The sequence below is a fragment of the Nestor notabilis genome, unplaced genomic scaffold (assembly GCF_000696875.1).
Source record: "Nestor notabilis isolate BGI_N333 unplaced genomic scaffold, ASM69687v1 scaffold7325, whole genome shotgun sequence".
NCBI classification, from domain to species: Eukaryota; Metazoa; Chordata; class Aves; order Psittaciformes; family Psittacidae; genus Nestor; species Nestor notabilis.
The window spans coordinates 126,685-150,894 of NW_009929776.1; the positions used below are offsets into that span (position 1 = coordinate 126,685).

Below are 24,210 nucleotides of genomic sequence, written 5' to 3' on the forward strand. Positions count from 1 at the left end.
CCTTATCACCCTGAAAAGAATATACTGTAGCCTTAACAATTATATGATAATGAGCAGACAGAAGAGAAAGGACAAGAGAGATCTGGCATAGCTACAGCTAGCAATCATTAGATTTACAGAGGGGAAAAGACATGCTTCCTAGGCCAACATATTTTTTATGAATAATTGATAAGGCAGTCAGCACGGTTATATCATAGAAATGTAATATATATCCATAATTATAACACAAGCTTTGTGCAAAAGGACATAATACACTGAAAGGAGATACCAGCCAATATGCCATCCTGAAATAAAATACAGTCACTATTGTGTTAGTTGGCAAAATTTAAATACAGGATTTGAAGCAAGCAAAATGTTCTTTAATCCCATTTTTTAGCACAGTCCAGGCTCAGTCTGCTCAGGAAAATACTGCAAGGCAAAATCAGCAGCTGCATTAATTTGCTGATGATTGAGAGAAAAATGAAAGTTATCCTCATGTTTTTTTTCCTCCCTACTTGCTACTCTAACTTACTAATAATACGAGAGTACCAATTTATTCCTATGCAAGTATATGAAGCATACAAATTGAAAAATCAATGTAATGGAAAAAAAATATTATCATGCACTGTTTAAAATCAACCAGCTAGAAACAGAGGGGGGAAAATGCAAAGGCGGAGACATGATGTTTAGAAAATGTACATATTCTACCTACCCTAAGCTAGAGTGTCTGTAGAAAAAAGCTACCCTTAGTCTAACATGCAGACTGAGCTATATTTTGACCAGAAAACTGTCTTGTTTCCAATCTTTTCTAAAGAAATTCATCAGTTGTCTTTTCTTCTTCCAAAAGCCCACAAATAATAAAAATATCAATCCCTTTGCCCATAAAAGCCACACAAAAGCATGTAACAAAGATTTCAGGGTGAAGGGATTATGATACTCAAAATGCTTTATTAGCATGATGTCTCAGCATCGTTCACCAGGATGCTGATGGCTTACTGTAGCCCGAAGGACAGACTTTTGTTGTATATGACAGAGTCCCTTGAAAACATTGACAGCAATAGCTCTTAGTTGTGGTCTGAATCACCATTAGCAGTTGAGTTTAAATCTTAGGTCTCTTAGTGGTGAAACACTTTCTTCGGCCAAAACTGGCCTCTACTTATTAGAAATAATCACACTGTACGAGTCAGATGTGTAACAAATGGGTCTGAGTCTCAGTTTGGAAATACATTCAGAGAAGGTGGAAAGAATGGCTACTGGCTCTGTGACAGGAGATTCAATCTTCATAAACCTGCAAGAGAGGGGAGGAAAAAAAAGCGACACAAATGCGCCCTACAAAAGAACAGAGCAGATCACAGCTGGAAGGAAGGCAAACCTTTTAATCAGGTCCTTGAAATACAAGCTGCAGGAAGCTAGAACATTTTGGTGGACTTCAAACTCTTTGCCTTCAACAATAATTTTCAGGTCTGTAAACTCTTTCGCTCTGCGTTGCTGGTTCAACTCCTTCAACATTTCTGCAGAACAGAGAAGACAGACAGTGCCAGGGTTCCCATTAAGAGTTTTTTATTTTTACTTTTCATTTTTTTTTTTAAAGAAGTAGAGAAACAGGAAACAACTGATATTTTTGTTGGTAGGATTGGCTCAACACAGACAGAAGATACGAACATAACATATTGAAAAAAAAAAGAAAAAGAAAAAAGCAGGAACCAGTAGGTCTAAACAACTGAAATATATATACAGAAAAAAAGCAAAAACAATCCTAAATTTGGAAGGGTTAAAACCAAAAAGAAAATATTTCAGCATCAGCAAATCAGAAACACAGAGAACGCATTATCACAGAAAAGTTAAAATAATTTGTCATAATAAAATCAAGAGCTAATGAATTTCTATCCAAATGCAAATAAGTTTTGAACATACTAGAACAATATTAGTAAAAATATGGTACTGTGATGCAATATGAACTGGATATGGGTCAAAACAATGAAACCATAAGACCTGCAAAAATAGCTTATCCTTTAACATAGCAAAAATGTGTTAAGCCTCCCAGTTAACAGAATAAAACAGCGCTTCTAAATAATATATAAATTACCACCCATAAAAAATTAGCCAAATTATCAATGCATCATGCAGTATACCTCAGCTATATGGACTACAATTGTATATGTTTCAGAATTAGCTTAAAAGCATCCTTATGATAAAAAATAATCTAACACAGAGAATAAATTACTGCCTTTTACAGCAATTCCCATTTTTTGCACTCCAAGGATTTTTACCATCACAGCATTTTTATTTTTTAGCCTTCAATGGCTTCATTTACAGCAACAATCAACTTTCACACATCATGAAAGAATCGTAATGATTAAAATAACCTATGAAAGTGTTTCCATCCTGCAATAAAGCACCTACCTTGCGTGATGCCTCCTTTTATAAAGCCTATTGGTACTAACAGAATGAAATAATAGCATGCCATGACTTCATGTGTGGATGTAAGACTTCCCTCCAACTTTGCAGACCAAAGTGGCTATCAAGATGAGTAATATACTTTTCACCTGGGCAATAGTCTGGTAGTTCAGAAGCCAGTGATCAAGATGATAAAAGAGCTGATTTTAAATACTAAAGAATTTTGGTTTTATTTTATGTTTGCAATAGGTCAAGGTTCTCATTTTCTCTGCGTAACGCCCTGAACACACTCCTCTTCAGACAGATCTGTAAATCAACAGCAATTCTTTATGTGGAGTCACCTCCTTACACACAGTTAAAAGGGACCTGAAGACTGTGTAACTAAAGCCACATTTAAAGCCACTGTCAGGTCTGGGCACTGGGCTGCCAAAGCATTGCCAAAGGGCCTCACAGTGAAATGAAGACCCAAATAATCTTTGTGCTCTCCTGTTTTCTCAGTGAAACTCAGCAAGAATTCAAGCACTAAGCAGATAAACAACATGAAAGCATGCAAATACACAACTGTTGCATGAAAAGAAATTGAAATTCTCCCAAGCCCCAACATCTGTGGTGCACATTTTTCAGGCCTTAGTAAATAAATGTCACCTTGCACATTTATGTCTATTTAATGGAAACACAGTAGTGTCTGAAAGGCTAATTATTCTGAGCTGAAATGGGTCAGTGCTCTCCAGAGAGCAAGCAGATCATTAGAGAGGGCACAGAAATAACAGCAGGCTTGTGTCAGATCTATAATAGGGGAAAATAAACCACTCTGTCCTGTGGGTGCCATAGCAGGGACTATTTTTAACAAATTCATCTGAACTAAAGTACAATGAAACATTTTGAGCAAAACCTGTAACGGGCTCTGGATGTGCATTGTTTTGCAGGAAAGTTTCAGGCTTTTGCTGGAGGTGTGATGCCTAATGTATGATTTGACTGTGAATGCTTCATGCCTCGGCTAAAGCCCAAGGATGCTTTGGACAAACGGGTGTTCTACCTGATTTAGGGTCAAAGGGACTAAGGTCTCTGGTTTCACAGGAACAGCACCAAGTGCTTTCTTAGTTGCATATTTTGGAGGAGATTGTGGAGGAGGTATTTTTCTGTCCCTCGTCACATACAAATTACTTTTTTTTTTCCTATCTTGGTCCATTTTCCTACTTTCGCTTACAGCAACTACATTTTCTTCCTGACCAATTTCTATCATTTTATGTCTTAAACACTGTTACTTTTCCCTCTACACTTTCTGAAACTCTCTTGTTGCCTACTTAATTTCACTTTTGTTTTCTGTCATTCCCCTTTTCAAATTTACCCAACTACTGTCCTCCATCTCCTTTTGCACTTTTCCTAAATTCCTACTCAAAATCCGTTTCTCTACTATATGTGATTTTACAACCTTCCTTGCAGAAGCCTTCCAGGACAAGGGCTCCAACCAAGACTAAGTTGTACAAATTTTAAGATTACACTTACACAAAGGGTCAATCTCCACCTCGTCTCATTCAATTTCCTCCTTTTAAAGCTCATGATCAACTACTCTAGTGTTCAAAGAGCACAACTGTTATGAACAGCAACTGCATAGATGGAGAGGAGAGGAGAAGAAACAGAGTTTATCTGCACTCTGAATGGGCTGTGGGTTTTTGGAGGTGAGCTCAGGGTAAGCAGGTCAGTAGAGACCATCCTTGAACTCATGACTGTGGCCAAGATTGTGGAATAACAAGACACAAAGTTCAGCTGCTGCACCTATAGATATTGCACTCTCTGTGCTATCTCCAGTACTGTGAGAGCTGGTTTGAGCATCCAAGTCCCCAAACGGCTTCTTTTTCTATGGACATTCAGAGGCTTTAAGTCCCTCCTTGTCGCCCTGACTCGTGCTCTCCACAGAGAGATGACTACAAACAGCCCTTTATTGTTCGTATCTCAGGTTCTGAACTAGAAAGAGGCGAGGCAGGTAGAGAGGAGAAGGAAGTCAGGAGACTTCACTGACTCATCGATCTTCCTTGCTGAGGCTCCTTTGTATTACTAAATAACTAGCAGGCATTAGTATTGGACACAAGGTTATCAGAATGGGCCCTCATTCTCAGAGTATTTGTGATGCTCATGCTGTGCTTAGCCAGGCATTAATGATTTATGAGGACTTCGGATGAGTTGCAAAACAAATTTTTTCACCAGGTAATAATGCCTGCCAATGAGTTGTAAAAGGAGAGACAACACAGTGCAGTCCTGGCAGTGAAAAATGATCTCAACTGAGAGTCTCCTGCTAGTTCCTCTTCTGGGCTCCTCCTAATTTTCAGTGTTTCCTCCAACAAATGGTATTTCCTAAAACCTTCAGAAAGGGATGTGCTGGGAATTTCCTACTGGTTATTTATTCCTCTGGTTTCTTTGTTCTTACAGAGAGTTTTTATATTATGCTTTTTTAAAAAAAAAAAAAAAGATGCAAACAAAAATGAAGTGCAAGGACAGTTAAGGTGCAAGGTTTCAGCAGGGTGGGCACTGATGTTCCCTTTCCTCAGTGAATCACAGCAAATGTTCTTGCATCCAGAGGGCAAAGGATTTTCCTTCCTGCCCCAGGTGCACATACACACTGGGATCACAGAAACCAAGCCAATCCTCTCTGTCTTCTTCATCACTATCAAAGACTGGTTGACCAATTTCCTCATAAAGAAGTACACAGTAGACACTCCCATGTTCTTCCACCATTACATGAGCCATGTAGTGGTTGAACCTAAAGGGGACTTGACCTGAAACCTGCAAGTGAACATCTCTACGGAGCTTGTGAAAGGAAGCACTTTCTATCTTGCCATTACCGGCCTTTGTATCATTGCTTGGGGGCATTTAAACATAATTATATTGAGAGTCCCAGAGACAATACAGGCCAGAAGGCGTAAGTGATTTTCCTCAGGTCAGGAACAGAGCCAGGAAGAACTCAGAAGCTTTGACTCCTGGTCCCCAGCTCCACCCATTGCACTACATTTTCTCCCTCTTAATTAACGGACAAATTACAAATTAAACTAAAGAGCCCACAAGCCTTAGATCAAATGTAGGACCAAGTACAACTGTGTAATAGTGTAGATCAAGTAAAGGGAACAGAAATTACAGAGTGAATCTTTTTAAATTACATATGATCAGAAATACAAATGAACAAGGAACTTATTCCCCAAGTTTATTTATTCTGTATTTCAAGCACAGTGGAGACTGAATACCCTGTTAAAGATCCTCTCTAATGCACAATCCTGTGACACAATGGAAGCTCTCAGGTTTCTTTTAACTTTTAATAAAGAACTCTTTACTTATATTCTTGTAGATAAAGCATAAAAATGGGGCAGCAAGAGCTAAAATATAATGAGCCATGAAATATGGAAGAACATATTACAAACAGTGTTTTTTTAAACTTGCTTGGAATAACTAACTTATTATAAAACTGCAAAGGGTAATTGATGAAACATTGCTAATTATTCTTGTGAAGAACATGCAAAAGACCAGTGCCTGCCCAGATGGCCTCATGCTTTCATGATTGGGACAGAAAATGTGGGAAGCCAAGAAAAGTTACCAGAAGGAAAAATCCAATTACCTTCTTGCCCTAACAACTAAGAAGATTAATTCCCAAGGTTATGCTTTAGTTATGTAAAACAATCATTTTAACCATTAAGTGCCAGCACTGCCCACACCTGCTCATTTTGATAGACAGTGAGTGGTAGAATGTGTGTAGCTACGAGAAATAAAATATGAAGCAAAAGGCATTGAACGGGAGTTGTGAGCGGTTGGAAAGTGTGTACCATGGTGAACCTGTCCTATTGAACTACACAGGAACTCATGACTTTTCACCAGTTTTGACATGTCTCTCTCCTCAGCACAATGCCCACAGACACACAGAGAACCCCAAAGCCTGGAAAGCACCACAATAAACTGCTCCATCAACCCTCACGCTGTTGATAGCTCGAAGCAGATACATGGAGAAATAACTAAGTGCCTAGCTGCCTCATTAGGCCAGTCTGATGAAGTTAAGCAGACAGACTTGGTGTTGCAGAGGCTGATGCTGCTCTCTACTCCTCTGGCATCTTGACACTTCAGACCAGCCACCACTGAACATCATCCCTTAGTGTTTCCCATGATTTTCATGCCAGGGATTAGTTATTTCCCAGTTGACAAGTATCTGCTGCTTCAGCAGCTTCCAAGCGGTGTGAAGACAAGTACACACCTACTTGTAACTGAGGACAAGAAATAGGTCCTTTATTCTCTTTTGGCCTGGAAGGAAATAGTCATAGAGAAAAAAGGGAATGAGCAAAGCCTGGTGGGAATCATTAACAGGTGAGGATGTTTCAGATAGATACTACATGTGATCTTCACTTTTCTTCCAGGACCCTGAAAATTACATGCCCAGTTATCTGGACTGCCTCTGCAGTCAAATAGAGACAGAAGCAGGTCTCATGCACAAGCCAGCCTGTTCTGCTGTAGGTGCACTAACAGAGGCATCTCTCCCCAGGGATTACTGAGGGAGATAAGATAGTTAAGACTAGGCATACATTTTCAAATACTTTCACCTTTTTTTCCTATTGGATCTCAGTTCCACTTGAGCTTCTTTGTCAAGAGCAGAAGGAGAAGTAACAAAGCTGGGACTCCCTTATACAAGGATCCTTTATTGGTGAGGTGGGGAAGGCAGACAAATGGTGAAATACTCTCTGTACTGTGAAGTGTCAAGGCTGCTAATGGCCTGGGATGCAGATGTAAAATACTGTTTGTATGATACAGGTGTGTCCAGCCCCCCTCTCCCAGTCTGTATTTATAACAGAGTTTCCACAGGATGCCATCTTGCTCCAAAGGCATCTGAAAATGCTTGACTACTTCTGGCCATCTCCTGTATATTTTGCTTCCGTAAGCCCTTAGGCCAGACAAAATGTTTGGGTTATAAGGGACCTTCAAGATCATCTATTTCCAACCCCCCTGCCATGGGCAGGGACACCTTCCACTAGACCAGGTTGCTCAAAGCACCATTCACCCTTGAACACTGCCAGGGATGGGGCAGCCACAGCTTCTCTGGGCAACCTGTGCCAGTGGCTCAGCACCCTCACAGGGAAGAGCTTTTTTTTAATATCTACTCTGAATCTCCCTTCTTTCAGTTTAAAGCTGTTCCCCCTTGTCCTATCACTACATGCCCTTGTAAAAATTCCTCTCCAGCTTTCAAGCTTAATACTGACTATAGGAGCACAACAAGGCTGTGCCCTACAGAGTCTGTGCTACCCAGCTACACACCTAGATGGAGCATATGGTGATGGAAAGGTATCACTGCTGGCACAGCTATACCGAACTCTGAACAAAAGGCAATGAGAGTCATCTTCTGCTAGGTTTTGTCAGCACAGCAATGTGAAATGCAAGGTGTGAAGTTGTCATACTCCAAGCTGATACAGCTACAGTGTAGGACTTTGTAGTGCAGACCAACCTGTCTAGATCTTAGTCTTGTTGACCCTGTTACACACCTGTGCTGCTAGAGAATACAGTAACAGGTGCTGGAGAGTGGGAAAATACTTTAATATCCCATCTTGAACAACACATACGTGGCTGTATATGTTAATTCTACTCAAAGGATTATTGACAACGAGATGCCCCATTGTGTTAAATAATTTTTTGTTGTTCACATAGACAAATTCTTCTCACCTTATTATGATGAGAAAACATCAACAAAGTCGGCTGCAGTGATTACTCACTTGAGGAAGAAACTACAACTCTATGTGTAAATGAAGCCTTTCTAAATATATTAAAAAGTCAGGGTAGTCACCATATCATGTTTTGAAAACAATTTCCAGGCTATTATCATCACTAGAACTGACATTAGGAGATACCTCAAGGATGCTTTCAGACACTGCACAGTTGATAGTTCCCTATATTAGGCTATAGAACTATTTCAACATATTTTTTGGCTATATTTGGAGATGATCTACACCTCTTATTTCTAGAAAATCTACTTTAAATGCAACTTTGGAGAGATTTTGGTATTAAAGTTATGTATAAAAATAATAAAAAAGGGAGTTTTGGGGCTAGAATGCCTTTGCTGCTTTGATTTATAAGGTAAAGTCTTCTATGGTTTCCATGCCTGCTAATTTATAATCATACAGGGTTACAAATTCACAGTGAGCGTATGTGACCAGCTTTGAAAATGGACTGCATTTATATTACATATATGTATGCAAAGAATGAGAACAAATAAGGGAGGCAATCTGATCTCTTTCATTTTCCAACACAGACTGCGACCCATGTAAGGACAAATAGCAAGACCAAAGAATCCAGCATATAAATGTCCACTGAGATGTTGAGATGAAGATGCAGCTTTATCAGCTGCAGATATCAGGATCTGATTTTTTTGTTTTCAGGATTCACCCCTGATTAAATATAAAGTTGGCTGCATCCTGTTCTATATTGGCCAAGGCAAATAAACCCCAGGGGACCCCAGCAAACTGCCAGCCTGGCCCCCTGTTCCATATATAACATGCTACTATTTCAGTTAGCAGTGTAACTTGATTTCCAGGCAGACAATAATTTTCTCTGGAGACAAAATGAGAGAGAGAGACACAGGCAGAAAGAGAAGGGAAAAAAATAATCTGTGAGTGCTGGAAACGCAGAATAGCCCAGATTCAAAGAGAAATTTAGTTCTGATTGTTTTATTTACCAGCAGGCAGCCCTGAATATCAATACACACTTAAGGGAAGGCTAAAATATTTATCACTACGTGATCTGGGATGGATTCAGTATTATCCTAATTGCTTGTAGCAGAAAACTAGCAGATAGCTTTTAGACCTTTTTGATCTCTTTATGTAGTGCAAAGCATTAGCTAAATGTTCGCTACTTTTGAAGGCTTTGAACAAGAAGCACCCATCTGTGAAACCAATAGTGTAATCAACAGGCTCCCTGACATGTCAGCGATGGTGAAACGCTGACCAGTTCTGGTGGTGTAGGAACAAAAGCTGTGAATTGTGTATTAACAGCAATCAGTCACACGCATGTGCGTACGTGCAGCCGACAAACCAAACGCTTGTTCTCCAAAATAAGAAAATAAGACAAGACAGGTTTCTGAAAATAAATCAGTGAGGCATCCAAGACAAACTGCACCTATTAGAGTCAAATAAATTATTAAACGATACCACTGTAAGGTATAACACCTGACAGTCAAAGACTTCAAAGCACTTAACACATTAATTAGCAAAGGGGGGTGTTCCTCTGCCCACCGTAGACAAAGGCAGTGCTGCCCAGTTTCAATAGGGGCAAGACTTAGTTTATTCTTAAAAGGTATAGAAGTGTAATCAACACAATTCTTCGAAATAAATCCGTCTTCACTGACCAGTGAAAACACACCATTTATATACGGCAGTATATGATGCCTAATAAAAGCAAATAAACCCAACTCAAATCTTTGGCACTTAAATCTCACCCTTTCAGAAGATATTATACATCATCTATAAATAATAAAGTAATAAATCTAAGTATTTAGGCCTATATACTCAGTGGATGGCTTAGTACTGGGTATATGTTACACACTGGGTTAAATGCATATGACAGCACCTCCTGGTTCAGTGGACATCTCATATGATAGAGAACTGTTCTTTTGGTCCAGACTGTCCCTACAAAGAGTCCCGGTGATTCACTGCACTATCAGAACAGACAACTGTAACCAAATACTGCAAAATTAAAAAAAATGAGAACACTGCCAATCAACTCTAGGCCCTCTCTTGTGGGAGTCTGAAACCCAACAACTCTGCTTCAGCGACTGGTTCCCTGGTCTACAGAATCACAGAATATTTGGGTTGGAAGAGATCTCAAAGATTATCTAGTTACAACACCCCTACAGATAGGGACATCTTTCACTAGACCAGGTTGCTCAAAGCCCCATCGAACCTTGAACACTCCCAGAGAGGGGGCAGCCACAGAGCAAGCTGTTCCAGTGCCTCACCTGCCTCAGTAAAAAATTTCTTCCCAATATCTAAACTAATCTCCCCTCCTTCAGCCTGAAGCTGTTCTCTACATGCCCTTGTTAAAAGTCCCTCTCCAGTTTTATTATAAGCATCTTTTAGGTATTGTAAGGCTGCTCTAAGATCTCCGTGGAGCCTTCTCTTCTCCAGGCTGACCAAGCCCAGCTCTCTCAGCCTGTCTCCATAGCAGAGGTGGGCTGTGCTCCAGCCCTCTGATCACCTTTGCAGTTCTCTGTGGACTCGCTCAAGCAGGTCTACATTCCTCTTGTGTTGGGGGCCCCAGAGCTGAACGCAGTACTGCAGGTGGGTTCTTTAGCAAGTGTCAGTGGCTGCACTCCTGTTTATTCATGATTACAGAAGTAACTAAAATAGTTAAATCCAAGGCTGCTAACTTACCTAAGAATCATAAATGACTACAGGTTCAGAAAAAATGATAAATAAGCTATTTTTTTGTGCCCCATGAGCTTTAGGAACATGGTATCATATCTTAAAAAAGCCGTAATTTGTGTCAGATTTCCTTTGTACATCTCCCTACTTACAGCATTTGCAAGTCTCTAGATTCTACCTGTCCTAGTGATGTGAAAGACTTGCTAATTGATTTTTTACTTCTTTTCTAAGCACTGTAAAGTTTTCAAAGTCTAACAGTCTTGTAGCTGCTTAAAAAATGTTTTATAAAATGTCCTCCTCACTTCTGCCTAACTCATGTTTCCCCTCAATAGGGTAAACTTGGATTTTTAAATCTTTATTTTAAAACAAACTTTTTGGAAGTTATTTTTGTTAATAGTAAGTATTTTTGTATAAATTCTAGCAAAGTCACTTCCTAGTATCTGTGTTGCCTGAGCAGTGAGTTTGTACATATGGTAAGAGAACATGAGCTGTGACTGACTGATAATGTAAGAAACCATTTAACTGCGAATGTTTATATTCATAGAGCAACGATCTATCAGTAAGTGTTTTAAGTATCTGCCTTACAAAACTCAGAATAATAAAAAAAAAGACACTTTTGAGAAATCTGTTGAGATTAAAGGACAAAGATTTATTTAACGAATAAGGACAAAGATTTATTTAACGAGTATTAAAATTTATGGGCTCTCTAAGAATTAAGCAAGCTTATAATGACTATTTTGAGAGCTGAATGGCTTTCACATAATGAAGATGGTTGATAAGACCTGGCTAAAACATTTCAAATACAAATGAAAACAAAGGGACACCTCAGAAAACACGGTGATTAAGTCAAAATTTCAACTGTGAAGGCAATATACAAATTTTACAATCATTTCATAATCCGAAAATGCTACTAAGACCAACTTGCAAAGGTGCTGAACCTATGAAAGGATGACAACAGGCAATTTTGAATCTAGACAAGCATGAAAGAAGCATGTTTTTCTCCTTCTGTGTAGTTATGGAAACAGAGAGATATAAAGCCCCTCCTAACTGAACAAGGGCTTTTTTCCTCTGTCTGCTCCTATCTGCAACTTTACAGCTGTCACCACAAGTCATCCTGCTCACTCCTGCAAACCAGCAGGCAGCAAGCAGGCATCTAAGGAGAGGAGAGAACAAAAGAGGCTGCAGTACAGCGTCAGTTCAAATGACAGCCTCACCAGGGCTCCAGCTTGCACTGCGAAGACAAAGTTGTAAAGTTTTATGAAAGAATTGAAGTAAATTTCTTTTCTAGAGGTCTTAGTGGGAAAGCAAAGATCTATTCTAATTTAAGCTACTAGCAGCTTCTCTTGCTAATGACCGAAATGTCTAGACCAATAGCTCCCCAGTAGCAGTTTGCAGGATGACAGGGGTCCATAAAACCACTTGCACTGTTCTGAAAAGCCATCTGCAGAGTAAAACATTAACTGCTTCCCGTTTTGAATCTCAGTGTTAAAGATAGTGAAATGTAAGAAACATCATGGGCTGATAGGGATCGTAAAGATGTTGAAACCATGCAGATCTGGAGTGGGGACATGCTACATTTTTAGCTGAACTGAGAATAACGGGATCTAATTTAGATAGAAGACTCATGATGGGAATTGATTTGTGTGTCTCCCAGTGAAAATCAGAAATGCATGGATGTAGGTGATGTACAAACTTCCTCTGGTACGCTGGGTTTAGGGAAAGTCACATTGGTATTCCCATCAATCTGTTTCTTAGGCTTAAACTAAAATCTAGTGTGCCAAATTTAAAATGGAAATAGATGTCCACCTCTAAGGTACTTTACTGATCTTTGACACACTAGAACGGGGCTTACTACTAATTTGGAGGAGAGGGCTACCTTTGAGGTCCTCTCAAAGGGCAGATGCTTTCTTGAAGCCTTAAATTCAGTGATGCAATCTCCAAAAGGAACATACAGAACTGGAAATGAAATAACCACCATTTATTCTCTGTGGACTTTTAAATTTTTATTTTGCATTCTTTGAGAACAAAACAGTTCATGATTATTTACTTTGTTTTCAATGATATTTTCCCCTATGACACAGAGTAGAACCTGGTGTCTCTAACTAATGTGAGCTGTGTGTCTGAACTGATTTCAGGAGAGATAATTATTATAATTTCGTTTATTATTTCTCATTTCTCTAAACCATTAATTTTCATATATCATATACATATTTATGAAAATGGTGGTAGTTTTAATTAACACTATGGTATCAGCAGTTTATAAGTACAAATGAACAACCCTGGGAACAAACTCATTAAAAATCTATGGCTAAACTTCAAAGGCTTCAGGATTTCACCTCTCGCGTACTTGCCCTCTCTCCACTCCGGCTGCAGAAGGCTAACATGTATTTAAAAAGAACAAATATCTACCTGAGCAAAAGCTGCCCTTTACATTTCACAGGAAATGTCAATATTTCAGAAGTTGGTTTTGTCCTCCCAAGTATCTGTGACCCTTTCTGTGGACTGAAGATTTCACATACAGGGTTTAAAAAATGAAAATGGTTTTTAATTTTTTTTTCCAATGTATATACATTTTTCCATTGCTTACTAAAATATGACAATATGGCACGACTGTCATGTCTTACTGCACTGATGTCTTTAGGTTAGCTTGGAAGCATTTTTCTAGGTCATTATTTTTAATTAATACAACGAATTAGTACATTTTTATTCGAAATGTCAAACTTTTAATCATAACACAAATATGAAACATTGACCTAGAAAACAGGATGTTTCTCTGGTACTAAATAGCAACAACATAATTAAAAGCATGACATTCTAAAATGAAAATAGAGTATTTGACCATTTTACATCTTAATGAACAATCACATCTACTTGCTATTTAAAGTTTATTAAACTGGATTAAAAATATAAAATACATTTTGAAGCCACATCATCTCTTGTAACAAATTCTGGAAATATGTACCTTGCTAACGATGGTTAAATGGCTTCTAATTAGTGTGATAGGGAAAAAACGCTGATTGAAATGGTGTCTTACAGCACAAAATAGTTTCAAGGACAATTTATTTCAGTGAAGACACTCAATACTACAGCAGTCACTAGCTATTTATCTATAATCAGCGCTTGCTTTAGCTCAGTTGTGGCTGTGCAGTAACTAGGAGAGTTAAACTGATACACAGCCATTTTAAGTGACACGAAGTGTTTACCAGATCTAACCAACGCACCAGTTTTACTGAGAACAGACTTTGGTTCCCACTACTGTACTGTAAAATAAATACAGTTATACAGACACATATTTGCAATACCATCAAAGGAAAATTGTTTCTTGATTTCCTGATACTTGCTAGTTTTCTAGTCAGCTTAATTTATATCTTGGGTTTTGTTTAGTTTTGCTTTTTTTCCTTTAGCTGTTACATCTTTATTTTTCAACTCCCCCTTGAACACTTAGAATTTTCTTCTAGCAGTATTTTTTTAAAGGTAGCAATGTATCACTAAAGAATGTGATTGAGATAATTCGGTGCATTCCTACGGACATTAAATTACTAGACTGAAGTGTAATTTGGGTAGGCTGCCACATTTTTAAAAAATACATAATACTTTAAGTGCAAAATAAAACTGAAGGTGAAGCAGCAGCTCTGGGGTGCTTATCTATAAGAACTCTAAGAAATTAAAAAAAAACCCAACCCCAACCCCAAAAAACAAACACCTTCCCCCCCCCAGAAAAAAAAAAAACAAAACCAAAAACAACAGGAAAAAATAGTTTAAACTTTTCAAAATGCTCAAGTAACTTTTGAGCCTGGGACTTAACAGCTCTTGAAAACTTAACTTAAAATTACAGAATTCGTCATGGAGAAATAACAATGATTTCTTCTGAAATAATAGGGTCAAACTGCTTTTGACTATTCTAAGTAATGTCAAAGGTTAAAAAGATAAAGCTGGGAGGAAAATACCTACTCTGTAAAACAGCCATTCATTGGAGCTTTAAATCTCTGACTGTTCTGCAGGGAATAGTCTGCAAGGACAACTTCACATGAAAGTAAGACATCCCCTTTTGTAGAGGACTATAAAATTCTTGTCTTAATCACATTAATTTTACACCATTTTAACACCAATCCTCAATATTGGTTTAAGAAAGTGAAGTCACAGATCAGAACTGGAAGTGTGAACTCTAGTTTTTACTATGTTTTTTTAAGTTCATAGTTGACAGACCCAAAAAGTAGTCCAAACCATTCTTTCACGGTCTTTCGTATTCAATCTATAAATGAGGAAAACTAATATAACTCTTTAAAACTGACTGTGGAGTACTGAATAGAGCTTCTAGAAGGGAAAAAGACATTCAATATATGACTCGGTATGACTCCACCTGAAGAAAAATCTTTTTCAAGTCCTTTCTGAAAGCAAAAAGTGAATAGAATATGGTTGCTGTATATTCACATATTTGGTGTTGCACTGAAACAATGTCTTCCCTATGTCACAAAATAAAAGCCACAAAGATTTCCAGTATGTTGAAATGAAATTATTTATTTTAATATATTTGTATGGAATCTACTGACAAACAAGATGGCTGATTATATTTTGGGGTATTTTTCTTCTTTCCTTGGGAGAAGAAGGCCAAGTAGACTTACAGGCAAAGCTCACAGGACAGAAGCTAGGAGTAAAGCTAGTGAAAAGACATCCTGGAGCAGGATGACCATAAAGTGAGACTGTAAAGCAAGAAAATAAATTAAAGGAAAAGGGAAAACAAAAATGAAAAGAAAAAAAAAAGAAGAAAAGAAGAAGAAAAAGAAGAAGAAGAAACAGAAAAAAGAAAAAGAAAAAAGGAAAAAGAAAAATCAAAAAGAGAAAAAGAAAAAGAAAAGGAAAAAGGAAAAGAAAAAGGAAAAGGAAAAGGAAAAGGAAAAGGAAAAGGAAAAGGAAAAGGAAAAGGAAAAGGAAAAGAAAAGGAAAGGAAAAGGTACTGTGCCAATGGAAAATGGAAGGCATGTTCTTAAGTGCCAAAGGTAGAGGTCAAGACCATGATGAAAATCTGATACTGTTAACTGTGCAAAGCAGGTTTCAGGACTGCCAGTGGCAGAAGTCAGCCTGCAAATGATCAAAGAGGTTGTTTTACATTGTGAAAAACATGTACTACCTCACACATACGAAAAGGGATCCAGAAACATTAGTAGCTGTTACGCTGGAGTTAAATCTTCATGGAGTAGGCTAACTCTAAAATAATGCAAGTATAAAAGATTTTTAAAAGTTACACAACTTCCTACGTGACAAGTACGAAGACAGAAACCCTCTGCTACATTGGACCTTCCTCAAAGAGACTTTTGTCCTCCCATGAAAACAGAATTATAACTATGCATCTGTGGCAGATGTTAGTATATGAATATTTATATATCCAGAGGATATTTCAGTCTACCTCACCAGGCATGTTAATATTTGAATAGATTAATCAAAGCACTGAGTGCATGAAGCAAACTGCCCCCTCACCTTCTCATAGATGGATGTGGTTCATATCCTGAATGATGCGATGGTCCCGATGTACTCAGCCTCAAAGCTCATGCCTGCATCACCTCATCAGGTACCTTCAGGCCACAAAAGGGAGTGGAGCATAGCAGCACTGGGTTTCAAAAGGACCCAGGGCATGACAGAAAACCAGTGCAACACAGCACGGTGATGTGTGTGACTGCTAGCTCAGGACCAAATGCAGGCTGGTGCCGTGCTTAAGCTGATAGCTCATCCCTCTAGGAAGGGCTTGCAGGTGGTTCACAGGTATAAGTAGCCTGCACTTGGACCTGTGAAAACAAAGCCCTCCTGGCACTGCATGGTTTGCCCCACCAGCTTAGATCTCCTTTAACTCAAACTGCTCTAAATCACCCTTCTGGAATCTAAAGCAAATCACCACACATGTCCCAAAGCACTGGCCATGATGGGCTGGTGGAAACTTCAGCAATAAACCTTCAATGCATTTTTTTCATGGAGCTATAGAAAATTTAGAGTTTGCATGAATAGCGGCAACACAACAGAACTTTCAAAATCAGAGCTGAACTAAGATTCTTTTTTAGAAACATGTTATGTAGGCACTCACACACACACATGAAAGGCGCTGACATTACTGTGGGAGGAATCTAAATGGCATTAAAGCAAGACTACACTTCAAATTGCTTTTCATGCCTTAAAAACCAGCAAAGGAGAACAATGTACTGTACACATCTATTCGTTTCTGCTAGACTGGAGAGTAACGCAACTCTTGCCCTTTTATCAATTTCAAGTTGAAGTATTTATTTCATATACCCATTTTCAGGTTTATAACTTCATGTATATGATATACATGCAGTGGCAATATATGTTGTTAACCCAGTCTTATTTCCCAGTACTAACAGTATCCAATGCAGATCAATGTTTTTAATAAGACGAATCACAGCTGTCTTTGAATGATGGAAAGTAACTAAGCTATCTTTATTAAAATCTTTATTTATTATTTTTTAAATGAGAAGTGGGGCATTCTTGGAAAATCTTCACAATATTTAAGGAAAACATCTGAACGTGTTTTTTCTTCTCAAGGCTGGGAAATGCTAGAAGCATCTTTGATGTGTCAGCTTTGACAGTTATTAAAGTCCACCTCTGTTAGCATTGCAGCAGACAGCTGAGGATGCGACTGCTCTCCTTGTGCCCACTGGTCCCTCAGGTAGAGGACAGGAGAGCACTCGTCAACATACTGCTTGTTAAGGTTGAATTGTGATAAACACACTTGCATACTTTTACACAGGGTACATATTTTGGGCTGAAAACTAATCAAATCTACATTTAGCTGTGTAAAAGGCGTTTAGCCTTAAATTCCTTATCCAGGCTCCTTCCACAGACACAGGCACCTCGAGAGGAGTTGTCTCACTTTCTTGGACATCTGTTTCAGCAAAGCTGGGTTTCCCACAGGATTGTCCATCTCTCTCCATTAAGTACAAAGGAAGGCTAGCTGATTAGCTTTGATTAGGTGTCTGCATTTTTCAACTCCTTTGATCCAGCTGGGTTGACTCTCATCTACTGAAAGGCAGAAATTGCTGAGGGCTGCCTGCATCGCTTCCAGTGGGCAAGGAGCACCCAGGACAGGAGCTACTGGCATGAAGGACACCAGGGGTATGCTGGCAGCTGACTAGGACAAAAAGAGGAGTCCTGGTCTGGGGAAAATCAGCACATGACTTTTTTTCACTATTTGGGAAGACATTGGGAGGAATTGAAGAGGCTTCTCAAGCCATAAAAACTCTGAAAGCTCTGAAAGCAAAAGCATGTGAACTGAATGCAAAGAGGTAAAGGGGAATTCAAATAGAGAAGGAATTTTAGGGTTTACTTTTGACAACCAAACTGTTGGTCTGGGCATAACTGAGATGGAAAACTGTTACAACTCAAAGGCTGGATGACTGCTTCTGAATAGCAGCTACATAAAGCAAACCTTAATTGGTACTGTTTTGTTCCTGGCCTATTCTAGTGCAACTTCCATTACAAAATTGCCATTCAGAGCCTAGGAATATTTGCCGTCCAAAATCACATTGAAGAAATAGAGTAATAATTCTTATATCCATAGAGACTTAGGAACCACAGCAGCATATCAAAGAGAGGAGAAAGAGAGCTAGATATGCATAGGAGGCAATTTATTTCTTTAAAAGCATTCAGGAAAGGTTGTCTTTAATCTGAACTACTTCTGCCAAAAAATAATGATGTGAATGAGCACCGAATGAAGGGCAACTTAAGGCTTTGATCTCTTTATGTGTTTACACCACCCCACTTCTTGATGGTTTCACCATCCCCTGCCAAACACTGCTGGCTGATTCCCTTAGGATCTGCTGCTCATCCTCGGTTGCATCCTCCACTGCTGCTGGACTGTGATCCCCAGTGTGCTGCTGTCCCAGAGCCCCCAGCACTGCTGGCAGAACAGCCCTTCCCGTGACATGCTGTGGTCAGGCACAAGGCAACTTCCACCGCCTCATTTGACGGTGAAGTTGACAAATGACATGTTCATTCTGGCTCTGGAAGTCCAAGCGCACCCTTCGTGATTATGATCAGAGAAGCAGTGCGGCTCCGTTTGCCTTAGAAACCATGCATACATCATTTGAAACATTTAGAGCCACAGCCCAGCTGGGACTTAGCACTCCAGCTTTATCCTGCAACCCGAATCTCCTGACTGACAATGAAATGCTTCATTGCTGCTCTGCCAGGACGTAATTTTCTTTCCACCCAGCAACAGGCACGAAAGCATTTGAAATCACACTGTAACCCTGACAAGTGCTCCGAAGCTTTTCAAGGCCAGCAGAAAGAAAAGACAGAGAGGGAGTAAAGGAAAGACAGAAAGAGTATGCAAGGATGGGGAAACTACACTGAATTACAGTTAATTAAACCCAAGCTTTGACAATGTTTAAATAACAGGATTCTACACCTAGCCCTGGAACGCCTGTATGAGCTGTCATTTAATTTAAAAGAGCACAATAGCTAAATGTCAGTCTCCAGGCAGATCTTTTGCATCTTTCCCATACTGTATTAAAAAGTTATAACAAAGCAGAAGTTTAGATTTTTTTTTTCCAGAGTTTGATCATAGCCTTCTCGAACTTCACACTGCAAACACTTGATGTGGCACTTGTTCTTGTGAGACTGGGAGGACAGTCATCATGGATAGTGCTAAGAAACCAAAAACCCCCAAATCTTCAAATCTTCTAAACTAAGTCTCAATCTAAACTGAAGATGAAAAAAAAAAGGAGAGTATTCTTCTAGCAAGACAAATTGTCTAATAGTAAAAGGCCACTATAATAAAATCAGTTTATAAAAAAGATATAAATCCTCCCCATTTGTGAAACGTTTGATCAAAACTTAGTGAATATTGTATTGCACGCTTTTAAAGAATACTGCTAATACTTGGCAGCTCTATGTTCAGCTTTTCATTTTCGACATGCTTTAAGAAGGGTCTCATTAATTCACCCGTATCCTATTCTGTGATGGCTGCGAATCTCTTTTCAACTGCAAGTTTTCAAAAATGTTTTCTCAGCTTGAATTTATTTGAATTAGCATTTCTAATCAAAATCAAAACAATCAGAAATTAACTACCATATTTTAATATAAACGTTCATAAAGAAATCTTTCCTATCTAAGCTACTTTCTTGAAAACTGTGTATCTTCAATGAAATTTGACTACTATTTCTTCAGCTATTCAACATTTAAAATTTTAATCTCTTATTACTCACAGAACACTAAAAAGCAGAAACATGCAAAATGACCAAAATTGTCAAATCAGTGCACAGATGTTAGATGGAATAAAAATATAGCAAGCTAATGTTTAGTCTCTCAATAATGGTCTTAGTGCATTAAGAACAGTATTAAGGGCTCCTGGTGACAAACCTGACACATCCATTTGAATATATTTTTGACACAAATATTAAAATAAAGTAAGGTCACAGAGGAAATCCATAGCAGAGGTAGCAATTTAGAAAAGATGCTAATTTAGAAGCTGCTAATGCTCAAAAAGAAGAAACAATCTTATTTTGTACTAGTTAGATGGAAATACCACACTGGTGGGTGCCCCTGCAGATAGGAAATTGGAAGATGGCTGCTGAGCTTCAAGTCATCTTGGTGCAGATAACAGAAATAGGATACTTGAGTTCAGCCAAAAGTACAAGCAGAAAGGTAATCACCAAGGACAAGATTCAAGTTGCCCAAGGGCACGAGCTCTAGGGTAACCTAGAAAGCCTGTGCATCAGCACTGCCTGACAGTGGAGCACCCAAAAATCCACTGGGCATCTCATTTGCGAGGCTGCAGTTCCCTGGACACCAACCTTTCAGCTCTAAGTCCCAGTGCACAGCAAACTCCACTGTAGTCCAGAGTATGGCATCAGCCCATGGAAATCACATGGAAAAGATGGGGAGTAATGTGCACAAGTTACTCCTGGGAACATTCTGACTGGACACAAGAGGAAAATATTTCACAATGAGAACAATCAGCCATTAGAATAATCTCCCAAAGGAAGTGGTGGTTTCCCCAACACTGGACACTTTTAAGATTCAGATGGACAGGATGCTAAGACACCTAGTCCAGGTCATGTTATACCAACAAAGGTGGGACCAGATGATCCATGAGGTCTCTTCTGACCTGGCTATGATTGATTCTATGAACCCTGTCTCGGGTCCAGAGGAGCAAAGTCTGGGGGATACCTTCTCTAAAGACAGTGAATAATCGATTTTGTCTGAATGCTGGAGCCTAAAAACTGCATTCAAAGGTAAGGCAGACTGAAAGTAGGACTTCTATAAGTGTTGCTTTTGAAATTGTTTAAAGACTAACAGAAATCAGCCAAATGAGGTGGATGTGAAGACTGCCTGACTGTAAGCCTGGCTAAATCTTCCAGAATGCATTTCAGTGCATGCATAACCCTCCTTTCCTTTTGGAAGCTGTCAAATGTTAAATAAATGATTGGCTGAAATACAGAGTGCTCTTTGTGGTAGAATGCATCGAACTCTTTTAGCAGTTCTCCTTCTCATGCGCACCTGAAAGAATTGTCGTACTACAATACGATGGGGTCGCTGAGACACAACATTATCCACACTGTGAACCATGGAGCTGAGCAAAAGGTGCCAGGAAATCAAATACTGTGATACTGGACAAATGACATTTCTAAAGACAACAAATAACTCTTTATTTCAGTCTGGTGGAAGCAAAACCAGAAAGAGACAACACACTGTGAAAAATACAGGAAATGAGAAAAGCCTGGGCTATTAATAGTTTCAGTGCAAATTAAAACAGCACAGAGAGAAATATTCCTTCTCCCTCCCCCCCCCACCTCTGCTGGGCTTTTCTGCCCTACTAAAATTTCTCTCTAAGCAAGTAACCTTCATGGATCCTAACATGGGTCTAGATTTGCTTGCATGCCTCTCTCTTGCTGAGAAATCTGTCCTTCCTAATTACTTCTAGAGCAGTGACAAAAACCTTGTTGATCAGAACAGGCAAATTCTGGCAAGTAAAACATTCAGAACCGTAACTATGAACATGCCGACTGCTGAGAGATGGGGATGATAATAGCACTGTTGATAACAATAAAAGGGACATAGGGAAGAATAAGAACTTAATTTTTGGCCATGTTCCATTTAAAGCAACTACAAAAGACATCTAAAAGAGATGTCAGGGGCAGAGACTCTGACAAGACATCTAAGAGAAGATGTCAAAGAGGCAAGGGATGCTTACAGAGATTTCACTACCTGGCTGAAGTGGCAGAATCTTCCTTGTGGACTGTTTCCCCAGAGACTGAATACAAATATAATGATAAGTGGTATTTTTTTGATTTTTTTTTTTTAATTGAGAAGGCAAGACAGTCTTAAAGGATCTTGATATGAAATATATTTTTGTTGCTAAACCTCATGTTAGGAGTGTGTTGCCATTAAAAGCAAGCATTCTCTTCTTGATGGAAAACATGCATCTGTTCTGTGGTTTACAGATACACTAGTGGAAATATTTCAGTCCTTTACTATTTGTGCTTTAAATAAAAAAGATAATTTTCCATCTCTTTACATCTTCGAACAGTGGGCCACTTGTGCTTGATCTGTTCTCTGCAGTCCGTTGTAGTGCTGTACAATACATGCCCAAATACAGGTCCTTCTCTAATAGCCAGAAGATTTCCTTCCTTCTTTCTTATTTCCACTCAGCAGCATCATGGCTGTTGTCACTTGAATACTGACAGCATTTTAGATGACTCATCATTCTAATTGATTGATATAATGTTTATTCTATTTAAAAACAAATGCATGAATTGATATAATGTCTCTTCTATTTAAAAACAAATGCATGAATACCACCACCCTGTTAGAATGAACCTGCTGCTCTTCCATGTCACCGTATGGCTATCCATTTTTTAATTTCTCCCCTGCTCTTTATCAATCATGACCAGTCTGGGGTAATTCTTAAAAGATCTTAATCTTCACTGATGAGGAGAATGACACCGAGGCATGGACATGAGGGAAATGGATTGGAAAGGTCATTTGTGAACCTCACTGTATTTCAAGAAGCCCTCAACAGCAAAAGACTCAGGAAGGGCTTCATTCTAATGGAGGGTAACTCACAGGACTATCGGTGATTTCTAGTTTTGCTTCTCAGTTAGATACTTTGTAGCGTCTGGTGCCTTTCTGCATATTTGACTAATACTTGTCTGGAAGCGTTTGAATATTTCTTTCTTCCCTTTGGTTTAGAGTCAGGTTTGTCTGTTCCTAGGATTAAGCTGGTGCTTTAAAAAAGTGCAGGTTAAGCCCTTTTGGCACAGGACATGCTAGTATAACCTCACATCAGTGTCTGTGTGCAGACTATACTGATAAACATCAGTATCAGAAACAGTCCCAACGACAAGCAAATGTACCTTCTGAAGGATGAACAGTTAGTGATACAGAGCTACATCTTCTACATGGCTATATTTGGGGGAACCTCCCTTGCAATACAGAACCTTTGTGTGTCCTTCATATACCGAAAGCAGGAACATGTTTTTTTCCCATCTCTAAAAGGGTCTTTCTGTATAATTTCAGTTTTAGCTTGCCCTATAGAGTTTCTACTATCTTGGTCCTTCACGTAAGTCCTTCCTGGCAAAATGTTGATGACTGCTCGACTCTTCTGCAATGATAGCTTTGCCAGGACGAACAAGTTTCTTAGAAAAGCCAAGCATTGCACTCCTACTTCCTCTTGTCTAATTGCTAGAAATCTGCCAGATGAGGAAACCTTGCGATTTCCATTCAAATAACTCTAAGAGTTTTCCATATAGCACGATGTACAGTACATCATTTTTTATCACAAAACTACCTTTGTATTCAAATGCTATCCAGAAGTTAAAATATGCACCCATAGAGCAGAGATTGTTACCACCCATAAGTATGTGCAGCACACTGGGGAGCACCATTTCAGAATGAACTTTTTTTTTGGTGGCTTTTCATTTCAATAATGCTCCGGTTGCAATACAGAAGTCAGTATTTCAGAAAATGCAAATACTGAATTAGTGGTTCTGTGGCACTTGAACTCCCCTGAGCAGCAAACTGAGAGAATCCCCCCCTGGATTTTTAGTGACTATGTTTTACAGTTAATGAGCGATAAAAGATGCTCTGCTTGGATTCTTGTCTTTGCTAATAATTTCCAATATATATGAAGAGAATGAAATGTTTAAACTCAGGGATGGGGGATTAAAGGATATCCATGATGAATGAGCTGTAGAGCTGAAGAGAATTTGTTGTACATCCTGACCAATATAGCAGTGAAAGTAATCAATCCATTACCTCTCCACTGAGAGAAATGGCAGAGAGATAAGAGGATAATGAATGCCAGGCACAATACTGATAAGGAAGACACTTAAAATGACCAGCCAGAATAAATTCCATAGTTAATAGTGCTGACAAAAACAGTGACAAAGTAATAATTTATTAATGGAAGAAGAGCCATTCCTGTAAAAATAAAGGTAGCATTTTAAAT

General features: G+C 38.9%; 1 protein-coding gene across 1 annotated transcript in view; it reads right to left on the minus strand.

Annotated features, from left to right (window-relative positions):
• KLHL29 (kelch-like family member 29) overlaps positions 1–1,488 on the minus strand; it is a 71,742-nt gene extending 70,254 nt beyond the window's left edge. Inside the window, exon 1 of the mRNA XM_010015139.1 lies at positions 1,352–1,488. Within this exon, the coding sequence (XP_010013441.1) occupies positions 1,352–1,488 (137 nt within the window). The remainder of the gene's footprint in view (positions 1–1,351) is intronic.
• Positions 1,489–24,210: the final 22,722 nt, after the last annotated feature.